Below are 13,755 nucleotides of genomic sequence, written 5' to 3'. Positions count from 1 at the left end.
ATAGAGTCAAGCTCTTCTTCAGATGAAAAGGTGAATTCTTAATCACTGTCAAGGATCAGCTGGAGAGCTCCCTCGCGCGAGTGGCGTGCCATCTTCCAAAAGTGATGAAAAATCAATTAATCTGATAAAGCGTGATGCCATTTTTATAGCATTTATAGGGGCGTTTACCATATTTGTAAATTTCATCCAGGTCATTACCGTGTGAAAAGCACTTTGAAAATGGGTGTCCTGAACAGCGCTCATGAAGCAGAAAAACAGAAAAACTGTACCTGAATTAGTTTCATACGCATTACATAATCGGAGAATATTTGTTTTGATTTGAATATGCTCATTTAAAAGTAGACATTTCAAGGTTTCTTAGACATTTTTGTTCATTTTTGTGACCGAAAAAAGTGTGCAAAGATAGTGCATCCTGTGTGTTTTCTGTATGTTACAAAAGCACAGCGTGTTGTTTTTATTGTGAGTGGACACAAATAAAAGTAGACCATATACAGTTTAGAATGATGTCTTCCTCTTATCCGTATGACCATAAATGACTGTTGTTATAAGAAAAAAACGAAAAAAAAAAAAACGTGATCACACCGACTCTAGAGGGTTTTAAAATCGCTCTTAAACTGTGTCAAATTTATTACAATAGACATCAATGAAACAACTATATGAAATTGGAGTCAAATTAAATTATTATTGGTGTCAGATTCAGTCTTAACTAAATCAAATAGTTTACAAGTAAAACGAACACACGTAGGCCTTTGCCATAGAGTGAGGGAGGGGTGGATTGAGTATAAAAACGAGCACCAAAGAATCTCTTGCTCTCTTTGCATTCAACACAGCAGTACGACCACGTTGGGATATGGCCACTGTAGGGAAGGTTTGTAAACTTTTCATTTGGTCTCTTTTTTATTTGTGCTGCAGAGCAGTTAATGCATTTTTAATGTTACTTCAGCTCATTTCCAGCTGACCTATTGATCACCAGGGTAGAAATTTACAATTCAAAGACAGAAATGTTTAATTCTGATTCAATCAAATCAATTGAAAAACAATTATGAAAGGAATGGTACTGTTTTGAATGCTTTAAACCATCATTTATTGCTGCCATAAGCAAAAACTGGTAACACAATAATGTCGAACTGACTTGCTGCAGGGTTTTACTAATCATAATGCATTATAAAAAGATTGAAGGATATACTTGGATCTTTTATTTTGTATATAGCCTAACAATAATTATTTTAAAAATCTTTTTAAAAATGCTTTAATATTTCTTCGAATAGTTCTAGTGGAATGGAAACTATTTATCCTCACTTAAACCACAAATAAGTTTTCTGGTTAATAGTTATCTGCAATTGTGAAATCACACATAGCCGTGGCTCTGAAAACAGATGTTTCATGTTTCCACTGGCAAAAACCAAACAGCTGGACAAGCTCCAAGAGCAGATAGAGAGCAGAGAACTTGCAACCACTCAAGTACAGCGGTTGCATAAACATCTATAGTCCAAAAACATGCTGAGCCAACATTTTGTGTGTGCTTAAGGTGATTAAATGTCGGGCTGCTGTTGCCTGGGAGCCAAATGCTCCCCTGGTGATGGAGGAAATTGAAGTGGCACCACCAGAGGAAGGAGAAATACGAATTAAGGTTGTAAATGTTCTGCAAAAGCTGCCACATACCCAAGCGACTCAATTGCAAACCAGTTTGTAAAGCATATGATACTGTTAACTCTTTATTGGTTAACAAGGATTTTCCCTGTCCCATAGGTTGTGGCTACAGGCGTGTGTCACACCGACCTGTACCACCTGTTTGAGGGGCAGCAGACGCGGGGCTTCCCCACTGTGCTGGGCCATGAGGGGGCTGGAGTGGTGGAGAGTGTGGGACCTGGAGTCACTGGTTTCAAACCAGGTCTCAAAATAATACCACAGAGAGTGGGGTCCAAATATCTGAGATGATACTGGAATAATTGGATTCAAAATCTAATTTAAATATGAAAACAAACAGATAATTTTTGTATTTTGAAATACAAATTAAATAAGCAAATGTGACATTGACCATGTTAATTACTGTAACTTCTTTGTTCTTTGCTTCCACTGAAGCACACAAGATGCTCTTTGGAACATCCTTAAAGGAATAGTTCACCCAAAAATGAAAATTCTCTCATCATTTACTCATGCCTCAGATGTTTGACATTCTTTCTTCTGCAGAACACAAACAAAATTTTTTTAGAAGAATGTCTCAGCTCTGTTGGTCCTTACAATGCAACTGAATAGTGACTAGAACTTTGAAGCTCCTAAAACTCCAGTGGTTTAATCCATGTCTTCAGAAGTGATATGATAGGTGTAGGTGAGAAACAGATACATTTTTATGTCCTTTTTTTTTTCTATAAATCGCCACTTTCACATTCTTTCACATTTTGAAAAAGAAAGTGAATGTGTAGATTTATAGTAAAAAAAAAGATTGGATTACTATGGATTAAGTATGGATTACTATGTTGCCTTTATGTGTTTTTTGGTGCTTGAAAGTTCTGGCCACCATTCACTTGCATTGTATGGACCTACAGAGCTGAGATATTCTTTTAAAAATCTTCTTTTGTGTTCAGCAGAAGAAAGAAAGTCCTAGTCTTTGTACACATGAGGGTGAGTAAATCATGAGGAAATTTTATTTTTGATGAAATTTCCCTTTAAATCATGCTGAGATAATTTTTGGTCATGTTAATTTTACATTCTACACTTTTAAAATAAGTTAGATACACTTCAAGTTACTAACAAAAAGTAGCTAACTACATTGAAACTATTTAAAGAAGAAAATATTTTTAAATATTTTGTAGTTCTGATGCAGAATTAAACATCGCCTGATAGTTATACAAAATCTATGACAATATCCAATTAAACATGCATTTATACTAAATATAAACAAATAAAACTAGAAAACACCCTATTTTATCAAACTGATTCGAAATAGAGTGATAAACAGCAGCAATTAACAAAATATTTAACTTCAAAAAAGAAGGCAAAGCACAGCTTAAGTGAATTAATGAATCATTCATGTAAACTAGTTCATTTAAATGAACCGTCCAACCGAACCAGCTTTCTACAATGAACTAGAGTTTCCAACACTAACTAGCCAATAACTGAGTCATTTATTTTAGTTGGTTCATTTACATTCATTTTTCTAAACAATGATTCACTCAAATGATTTGGACTTCCCAGCAGTGCATGAGGACAGTTTGGGTGAGCTTGTTTGATTTCTCCACTCCATAGCTGCATTTTGACCAGTGTTGGGTGTAACACATTACTAAGTAATTAATTACTGTAATTAAATTACTTTTTCACTGAAAAAAGTAAAGTATGGGATTACTCTTAATTTTTCAGTAATTTATTTACAGTTACTTATGATGTAATTGTGTTAAATTCTTTATAGACTCTGGAACAATTCTATATAAAACAATAGTGAATTTAAAATCTAAATTTAACATCTAATGTTAAAATGTATGTTTTCTAATTTAATGCTGCCCCCTTAAATTCTTTGGCCAGTTCATGAATAATTTATTTGATTTTATATGATTTATTTGAAAGAATTAAAAGAAGAGTTTCATGTCTATCCTTGTATTTTTCATCTGGTCGAGGTTGATAAGGGTTTTAGAAAGTAATTAGTAATAAGTAATGCAACTGCTTTTCAGACAGAGTAATTAGTAATGTAATCTAATTACACTGTAGAAGATGTAATTAGTAGTTAGTAATTAATTACTTTTTTTAGAGTAACTTACCTAGCACTGATTCTGACACAATGTGATAAAGAAGCATTTTGGGACAATCCTCTATTCGTTGGAAAATGTAATTTGTTCCTGAAAAAGGTACACTCTTGTGAAAATAGCTGAGCTACTGTCACGCTACTGAAAAATATAGCCTAGTTACAGAGGTCGGTAGTAATGCACATCATTTACTCCGTTACATTTACTTTTTGGAAAAAAATTTTTACTTTTAGAGTAGGTTTAAAAGTGGGTACTTTTTACTCTCACTCAAGTAAATTTCTAATGAAAATGTTTTATTTTTACTTCGTACACTTGAAATTAAAATGTGCATTGTGGGTAAGAATGAGTGAACAAAAGTAGGGAATGAGTGGCTCACTCAGAATTCAGATACTCCTACAAAATGGCATACACCCGAAATAATGCACTACATAATGGATAGGCAGGCGGTTTCAGACACAGCGAGTGTTCTGCGACCGGTATTGAAATGTTTCCAAACCTCTCTTCTTATTGACAAATTCATCCAGATCTGACAAGAACCCAAAAATGAAAATTCTCTCATGATTTACTCACCCTCATGCCAGATGTGCATGACTCTTTCATCTGCTGAACACAAATTAAGAATTTATCAGCTCTTTTGGTCCATACAATGCAAGTGAATGGGTGCCAACATTTTAAAGCTAAAAAAAAAAAAAAAAAATCACATAAGTCAGCATAAAAGTAATCCATAAGACTTCAGTGGTTAAATCAATATATTTAGAAGCAATTTGATAGGTGTGGATGAGAAAGAGATCACTTTCACATTCCTATGCTTTTGTTTTTAGTGATTCACATTATTTTCTGCATATCGCCCCCTACTGGGCTGGGAGAAAAACTTCTAGCAAAAAATGACTTAAATATTGATCTGTTTCTCACCCACACCTATCATATCACTTCTGAAGATTTGGATGTAACTACTGGAGTCTTATGGATTACTTTTATGATTACTTTATGTGCTTTTTGGAGCATAACAATTTTGGCACCCATTCACTTGCATTGTACTGACCTACAGAGCTGAAGTATTCTTCAAAAAGTCATAATTTGTGTTCTGCAGGAAAAAGGAAGTCATTCATATCTGGGATGGCATTAGGGTGAGTAAATGGTGAGATAATTTTGATTTTTGGGTGAACTATCCCTTTAAAGTGATAGCCCATAATTTAATATTCCATCATCATTTCCTTACCCTCATCATGTTCCAAACCTGTGTGACCCTTTGTATTCTGTGGAACACAAAATTAGACAGAATGTTAGGGACAGACAGTCTCGTCATCATTCACTTTCAAAATATAGTGAAAAAAAAAACACATTCACTGAAAGAAAATGGTGACCACGGCTAACATTCTAATATCTCCTTATTGTGTTGCATGGAAGAAAGAAAGTCATACGGGTTTGGAACAACATGATGATGAATGATGACAGAATTCCCATTAATAATAATAATAATAATAATAATAATAATAATAATTCTGTAATACATGTTAAATGTGTATTATGTAATGGAATATAGGGTAGATAATGTCCATTATGTCATTTGTGAAAGTAATGAGTTACTCTTTTAATTCGATACTTTCTTACTCTTACTCAAGTAATTATTTATATTAGTACTTTTACTTTTACTTGAGTAATTATTTTTTTTAAAGTAATTGTACTTTTACTTGAGTCAGTTTTTGGCTACTCTACCCACCTCTGGCTAGTTAATTTAGTAGCGTCTCTACATTTAGTTAGTTACTTCAGAGACTATTTATGGAGCACTTGTATTAAAACAAATGGGAGAAACTGGAACACCCAATAGAGCGCAACAGTGTGGCTCCGGAAGTAAAAATCCCATTCATTTATCCCATAGATGAATTGATTTCCAGCGATAACTTATAAATCTTTAAAGACAGACCTACCATGAGCTCCGAGGTTGTTCATCGATGGTATATGCTTCTGTTGAAGCCATCCGTTTGTGTTATCTCAACTTCATTGTTTAAAAATCATGTTTGATAGCGGAATTCATCGTAAACAACTACATTACCCATGGTACAGCAGACAAAAATCCACCAATCAGAGAACCACGGCCAATGTAACCCACAAAACATGCCTCGGAGCGATCACACGCTCCCATGACGCACTGTGAATGACGTAATCGAGTCTCCCTTACTTATATTTGTACATATCGGGATTTTTCGTAATAAACGTAAAATAAATTGTTTCTATACTTATAAACAACAACCTAAAATCAATAGTTATATATATTCCCATTGTTTTTTATTCAGTGACATCATTCACAATGCTTCATGGGATTGTAGTCCATGCTCACATGAAAGATGGTAAGTACACAGTCTTGTACCCTTGTCTTTATGTCCGATTTTCAAACACGTTTTTGCCTCAAAACAAAGTTTGTGATGTTGTGATTCACCTCTGAACTGGTTGGTTTGGTTCATGGCTCACAACTCTTTTATGAAGGATTTTATTAAAACTCTATGGCAGAAATGAATGGGGAAAATACTTCCGGAACTCCATGGCTGAAATAGTGGGCAGGCACTGTTGCGCTCTACTATATGGTAAGGTAAAAGAGATAATCACCTTTTAGATACAGACATTGCCTGTCAATCAACTCGAGAACGCGCATGCGTATTAGCTGGAGCAGCCTGACTTGCATCGTTTTTTAACATGATCTGAGCTATGGAAGTACGCTTTATGATACCATTATTGTCAGATTTTATTGCTGATTTAAAATATGTTCTTTGATCGTAATCTTGACCAACCGTTTTGGAGAGTTCGGTCTTTTCCAATTCAAGAAAATAGGAGCTGCAGTTTTATGCCGCTTGAATACATAGAAATAGCTGCCCGGGAGCATTCCCAAAATGGGCACCAAGTGGACAGACTTGCCTTGAAATAGACTTTGGTTACTTCCACTGTAGATGCATTGCTAAGCATGGCTTAAAACATCTGTACCTCTGTGTTTTGATGAACAGGTGATAAGGTGATTCCACTCTTCCTCTCTCAGTGTGGAGAGTGCAGGTTCTGTAAATGTCCAAAAACGAACCTGTGTGACCGCAGCTGGTAAGAATCACAAACATACAAAACAACAAAAGTAATACATACATTTTTCACAAATTTCATCCTCCTGCTTTTTGTAAGCTTTCAAAGTCTGTTTGCCTGACAGGTCAAGTAAGTATTATGATGTGATGTCTGATCCCACCTCACGTTTTACTTGCCGTGGTCAGCCCATCCTGCAATTCATGGGCACAAGTACCTTCTCTGACTACACTGTCATAAATCAGATTGCTGTGGCAAAGATTCGGGATGATGCCCCACTCGACCGCGTGTGTCTGCTTGGATGTGGCATCGCTACTGGCTATGGAGCTGCTGTCAACACAGCAGGGGTGCGCGTATAGCTCTGTATACTTACAATACTGTACACAGGCATGCTTTGTAGTAATGTAGTGTGAATACTTTGAATATACAGTGGCCCCATAAAGAATTTGGAAACTTACATAACACTTATATGAACGTCTTTGCATTTCATAACAAAATATCAAACCAACAAGCATCCTTTCCAAACAAATCCTTTGAAAAACAAAAGGAGTTTAACATTTTTTAATTAAGACAAAAGTATTTGGACACTTTTTGGTTGTCAGACATTAGTGGAACATGTCCATATTAAATGTGATGAACTACTGCACTCCTGTGGTTTTCCTGCTAGTGCACCTGTACAGATTTGAGGGGAGCTGAATTCTTACATCCACTAAAATGACCATGGGATCAGTTGTTTAAAAGTAATTGCAAAAATGACAAGGAAATGTGAAATTAGATCTGAGAAAGGTTGCTGAGGCCATTTGTTTTGATATTTTGTTTTCTAATGCCATGACATCCATACATTTTTAAAGGGTTAGTTCACCCAAAAAGGAAAATGTTCTCATCATTTACTTACCCTCAAATGAAGATTTTTAAAAGAATATCTCAGCTTTGTAGGTCCATACACTGTAAGTGAATGGTGACCAGAACTTTGAAGCTCCAAAAAGCACTTAAAGGCAACAAAAAACGTATTCATTAGATTCCAGTGGTTAAATCTGTCATATCATTTCTGAAGACATGGAGTCGTATGGATTACTTTTGTGCTGCCTTTATATGCTTTTTTGAGTTTCAAAGTTTTGAACCCTGTTGACTTGCATTGTATGGACCTACAGAACTGAAATATGTTTTTTTTTTTTTTTTTAATCTTTGGTTTCAGCGGAAGAAAGAAAGTCATACACATCTGGGATGGAATGAGGGTGAATAAATGATGAGAGAATTTTCATTTTTGGATGAGCTAACCCTTTAAGGGTGATTTTTAAGTATCTACAGTTGTGCTCAAAAGTTTGCATACCCTTGGAGAATTGGTATATGTACCATTTTTAAAGAAAACATGAGTGAGCAGGCAAAACACATTTCTTTTATTTCTTATGGAATTCATATTCAACTGTAGGTTATAACAGAATGGAACAATCATAAAAAAGTCTGCATACCCTTAGTTCTTAATACTGTGTATTGCCCCATTTAGCATCAATGACAGCGTGCAGTCTTTTGTAATAGTTGTCTATGAGGCCCCAAATTCTTGCAGGTGGTATAGCTGCCCATTTGTCTTGGCAAAATGCCCCCAGGTCATGCAAAGTCTTTGGTCGTCTTGCATGAACCGCACGTTTGAGATCTCCCCAGAGTGGCTCGATGATATTAAGGTCAGGAGACTGTGATGGCCACTCCAGAACCTTCAGCTTTTTCTGCTGTAACCACTGGAGGGTCAACTTGGCCTTGTGCTTAGGGTCATTGTCGTGCTGGAAAGTCCAAGAGCGTCCCATGTGCAGCTTTCGTGCAGAAGAATGCAAATTGTCTGCCAGTATTTTCTGATAACATGCTGCATTCATCTTGCCATCAATTTTCACAAGATTCCCGGTGTCTTTAGAGCTCACACACCCCCAAATCATCAGTGAGCCACCACCATGCTTCACAGTCGGGATTGTATTCTTTTCACTATAGGCCTTGTTGACCCCTCTCCAAACATAGCGCTTATGCTTGTGACCATAAAGCTCTATTTTGGTCTCGTCACTCCAAATTACAGTGTGCCAGAAGCAGTGAGGCATGTCAAGGTGTTGTCGGGCATATTGTAACCGGGCTTTTTTGTGGCGTTGGCGCAGTAAAGACTTCTTTCTGGCAACTCGACCATGCAGCTCATTTTTGTTCAAGTATCGTCGTATTGTGCTCCTTGAAACAACCACACCTTCTTTTTCCAGAGCAGCCTGTATTTCTCCTGAGGTTACCTGTGGGGTTTTCTTTGTATCCCCAACAATTCTTCTGGCAGTTGTGGCTGAAATCTTTCTTGGTCTACCTGACCTTGGCTTGGTATCAAGAGATCCCTGAGTTTTCCACTTCTTAATAAGTGATTGAACAGTACTGACTGGCATTTCCAAGGCTTTGGATATCTTTTTATATCCTTTTCCATCTTTATAAAGTTCCATTACCTTGTTACGCAGGTCTTTTGACAGTTCTTTTCTGCTCCCCATGACTCAGTATCTAGCCTGCTCAGTGCATCCACGTGAGAGCTAACAAACTCATTGACTATTTATACACAGGCACTAATTGCAATTTAAAAAGCCACAGCTGTGGGAAATTAACCTTTAATTGCCATTTAAACCTGTGTGTGTCACCTTGTGTGTCACCTTACCAATATACATCAGCACTGCACTTTATTAATCTTATCTCACACTGGACTGTCATAATTATATCTCTCTTAACAACACACTGGCAACTGACTATCAACCGACAGCCTGAATGTCAATACAATACAATACAACCTACTGTACATTTTATATATACTATTTTTTATTGTATAATGTGTATTCTATATTGTGTGTATTGTATACTGTACATTGTATGTTATTATTTGTATATTGTGTTGTGTGTAATTATGTGTATATTAGATTTTAAATTGTGTTGTGTAAATCTGAAGTTTATTGTAAATTGGTACTGTCTCATCACTGTCACGACTGTTATGTCTCTCAGAACTGCACCCAAGAATTTCACACACCATTGCACTTGTGTATATGGTTGTGTGACAAAAAAAGTGATTTGATTTTGATTTAATTGTGTGTCTGTAACAAGGCCAAACATTCAAGGGTATGTAAACTTTTGATCAGGGCCATTTGGGTGATTTCTGTTATCATTATGATTTAAAAAGGAGCCAAACAACTATGTGATGATAAATTACTTTATATGATCACTATCCTTAAACAAAAGACAGTTTTTTTGTATGATCAGTCATATTTTCAAAATCAATGCCAAAATTTCACAATTTCTGCCAGGGTATGCAAACTTTTGAGCACAACTGTAAATACTTTTTGGGGCAACTGTATGGTACAAAGGTAACTGGTTTGTTTTTGTGTGTTAAGGTTACTCCAGGTTCTGTGTGTGCAGTGTTTGGGCTGGGTGCAGTAGGCCTCGCTGCGGTCATGGGTTGTAAAAATGCCGGAGCTTCTCGGATCTTTGCTGTTGATATCAATGAACAGAAGTTTGAAATGGCAAAGGTTTTCGGTGCCACTGATTTTGTGAATCCAAAATCATACAATAAACCTGTCAGTGAAGTACTGGGAGAAATTACCAATGGAGGAGTGGACTTCTCACTTGAGTGTGTGGGCAACACAGCAGTAATGGTAAAATCTGGGATCAAAATCTAATTTCATTTTATGATTTTGAAAAATATCAAACAAATAAATATGTAAGATTCTGCACTATTTCAAGGTCTCTAATCAAATAGATTTTGAAGCACGTAAGATGCTCTTTCTTAAAGCATGCTGGGATAACATGGATCATCAGGATTTGCGTAAACCTGTGGAGTCCAGTTCAGCTTGAGTGCATGCTGTCATTAAATCAAAAGGGGGACATAATAAATACAAAGAAATGCTGAAATTCATGTTAATATTCAATTCAACTTTTCACTGAAATTGTTATGCTGATAACATAATTTGTAATGATTTTTTTATTTTTTTTATTATTAAATTAGAAAAATGCAATTTAGAAGTACGTTTCTAAGTGATCTTAGAATTTTGGTGCATTAATTTTCTTGTTTAAAAGCGTTCAGTACTTATTTTTTATTCGTGAATTGATGATGTCTTTACAGAGGAGTGCACTGGAGTCATGTGTTAAAGGTTGGGGTGTGAGTGTTTTGGTTGGATGGACTGATGTGACAGACTTTTCTGCACGGCCGATTCAGCTCATATCCGGGAAAACCTGGAAAGGTTCTCTGTTTGGAGGTAAGCAAGCTTTCAGTTATCCTTTTCCTTGGAGAAGAAACTTGAGTACTGTATATCAATACATTCATTTATTTTTGTGTGATTAAGGTTTTAAGAGCAAGGACAGTGTTCCAGGGTTGGTTCAGGACTACATGTCTGGCAAAATAAAGCTTGATGAGTTTATAACCCACAACATGAGTTTGGAGCAGGTCAATGATGCCATCAACCTCATGAAGACTGGAAAATGGTAAATTTCTCAATCCAATTCTTACTATCACTTTTCTGGTGTTTTAGTTTTGTTTCTCAGGTTTAATACTGTAATAATAAAGTACTATTAATTGTTTTCTATCTTGCAGCATTAGAACCATCTTGAATGTTTCCAAATGAGAAGCAAATCATCCAAACGTAACCAGTTTCTAAGCCACGGTTATAGTCTAAACTGTTTATGTCACGTTCCACAAATAGGGTACAAAATGCTGCCTGAAATTCTATAAAAAAAATAAAAACAAATTCAATATTCAAATATTTTGAGCTGTTTTGTTTTCTACCCATTTTCTGTGAGGTTTGCAACTTTTGCAAAAAACAAAAACAAAACCCTATTAAAAAACTTTGGAAAATGTCTAAATACAGTGTAGAAACCTGGATTGTGTAAACAGACAAAATGTATACAATTACTTGTAAACAAATTACCAATAAATAACCTACGCCACCACTCCTCAGGTTTAGCGAGTTTGGGACCAAATTTTGATTTGTTGTGAAACTTACATTTCCCAAAAAAATAGTGAAATATTGTTTTGATCATTGTTTTTCTTAAAATAACTTGGGTAACAGGGTTAAATGGTTGAGCTTGAATACAGGCAACACTACAATTTGTGTTGTCAAAGTTACTTCATGACATTTCTGGATATAGTAAAAAAGATGAAAGACCCCTGAGGTGGGGCTGGCCATTTTTGGTGATGTTTAAACCATCTATTTTTTATGCTAAGTTAATTTTATGTTTGATAGTAGTTTATCAAATGGATCTTGTAGTTCTCACAAAAAACATGGGATTTGTAGTAATGGTACTGTTGTAATGGTTAATATGTACTGTATTTGTGGAATGCGCCTTATTCTCTCGTTTCTTTACAATACTTCTGTACCAGCTGAGTGCATTCAAGGATCTGTTTTAATAGCATATTGCAGCCCACTGCTTCAATAAATGCTTTCACTTGCCTTTTTCAACAACTTTCAAGTTGTGTTATAACCAAGCAAAATGTATATTATACATGGTTATGGAAGAATGCATGTAAAACTTTGTATTACACCAAAATGTTGTTCAATTCATCTGCAACACAACATCTTCCTTAAAACTTTTTAAAGAAAATGTTATCTAATCTGTGGCAAATAAAAAAAGAGACAAGTAGACAAATTTTTTCAAGTGCTTTTGTATAACCAATTTATGATGCTGTCAAAAACAGTTTATTTCACTCCTCTGAGCCAGACTCCAGAACATTTGTCTAGCTTACATAACCATCATGGGAATGTTAGGGGGTACCCAAATGTATGCAGCTGAACATTCACCCTGCAGCTTCAATTTATAACCTGACAAACAGACCCAAACACTGATAAACACTAAATACTCTACAGTATGTAGTCCTCAGTACTTTTTATTTTTATTATCTCGATTTGCAGAAACAGTTTCACAGGAATCCTGCTTGCTACTGTATTTTGTCTTCTGGCCACTGTTCTGCATTTTTTAGTTTTTGAGGAAACTAATGGGAAGAATTGGTGATGTCGAAGATGTCGTCTCCCGAGACGATTTTTGAAAGAGGCACAGGCAGAACTAAAATGATAGCTTACAGTATACCTTGTACTCATGTTCTGCCAGTGTCAGTGAAAAGTAGCAACAATAATAACTGAATAAGGATGAATCCTCTTGGATGACTGCAAAACATTAAAAACTGCAGCTGCATAATAGTTTAGCTAAAAATTCTGTAACCAGTGGAATCTCAAATTAAATTTTTTTTTACAGCAGAATGCTACTATAGAGGACGTTATTTCTGTGAAAATTTCAGGTTCCTATCTGGCCCCCCGCCAGAGATATTCAACACGAAAGTGAGGGGAATTGTAAAAAATTGCACTTTCTCACCCCCATAAAAAAAAATAAGAGAAGTCTCAAACCTGAAGTGTTCTGCATGCACACTATACTTACCTAGGTACCCCCTAAAAAATTAAGACTGAGACTCGAACCCTTCCCATTATAAATTGACCCTAAAAGTGGAACTTTGAGCAATCTTGAACATTACATTAGGGCTTAAGTTCGAAGTCTAAGTAAAAATAATGTGCAAAATGTTTATATATTTACATGTACCTTGTAATGTGCTCTAGAGATCAGTTTTTGATCCAAGGTACTAGAACCATCCTGAACCGAGATATTAAGGTTTCCGTAAACATCTGTATAACAGAGTCGCTTGGCGCCATGGGAGGTTCTGACGTGTGAACGACGAGCTCTGCGCACTTTGCTAGTTTTAATACTTTCTGTGTCATAAACCGGTGAGATTCGATACTCCCTGATTCTTAACTGTTCTAGGAAGTCAATATGTCAAAGAAGTCAAAATCCTCAGGCTCTGGAGATATTAAAAGACACTTACGTGCTCAAGCAGAAGCCCCTGAGCAGCAGGCCGAAAGCCCAGGAGTCAATTTGGATGGTGACATGAAGGAAATCCGCCGTCAATTGAAGAACGTGTCGGCAA

General features: G+C 36.0%; 1 protein-coding gene across 1 annotated transcript; it reads left to right on the top strand.

Annotated features, from left to right (window-relative positions):
- Positions 1–802: 802 nt before the first annotated feature.
- Positions 803–12,431, top strand: LOC127412141 (alcohol dehydrogenase 1-like). Its single transcript, XM_051648267.1, has 9 exons — positions 803–868; positions 1,529–1,630; positions 1,750–1,891; positions 6,734–6,821; positions 6,925–7,144; positions 10,184–10,444; positions 10,912–11,044; positions 11,132–11,270; positions 11,380–12,431. Exons 1-9 carry the CDS (start codon positions 851–853, stop codon positions 11,408–11,410), a joined length of 1,134 nt encoding a protein of 377 aa, XP_051504227.1. The 5' UTR covers positions 803–850; the 3' UTR covers positions 11,411–12,431.
- Positions 12,432–13,755: the final 1,324 nt, after the last annotated feature.

The sequence above is a fragment of the Myxocyprinus asiaticus genome, chromosome 21 (assembly GCF_019703515.2).
Source record: "Myxocyprinus asiaticus isolate MX2 ecotype Aquarium Trade chromosome 21, UBuf_Myxa_2, whole genome shotgun sequence".
Taxonomy (NCBI): Eukaryota; Metazoa; Chordata; class Actinopteri; order Cypriniformes; family Catostomidae; genus Myxocyprinus; species Myxocyprinus asiaticus.
Note: the sequence above shows the minus strand (reverse complement) of the source record. Positions and strands in the feature narration are given on the sequence as shown.

What these genes read in the sequence shown, in the direction of transcription:
- LOC127412141 (XM_051648267.1), top strand. An exon ending in GAAAGGTTCTCTGTTTGGAG is followed by an intron (nt 11,045 to 11,131) that starts GTAAGCAAGCTT and finishes TGTGTGATTAAG; the next exon opens with GTTTTAAGAGCAAGGACAGT. An exon ending in CTCATGAAGACTGGAAAATG is followed by an intron (nt 11,271 to 11,379) that starts GTAAATTTCTCA and finishes TCTATCTTGCAG; the next exon opens with CATTAGAACCATCTTGAATG.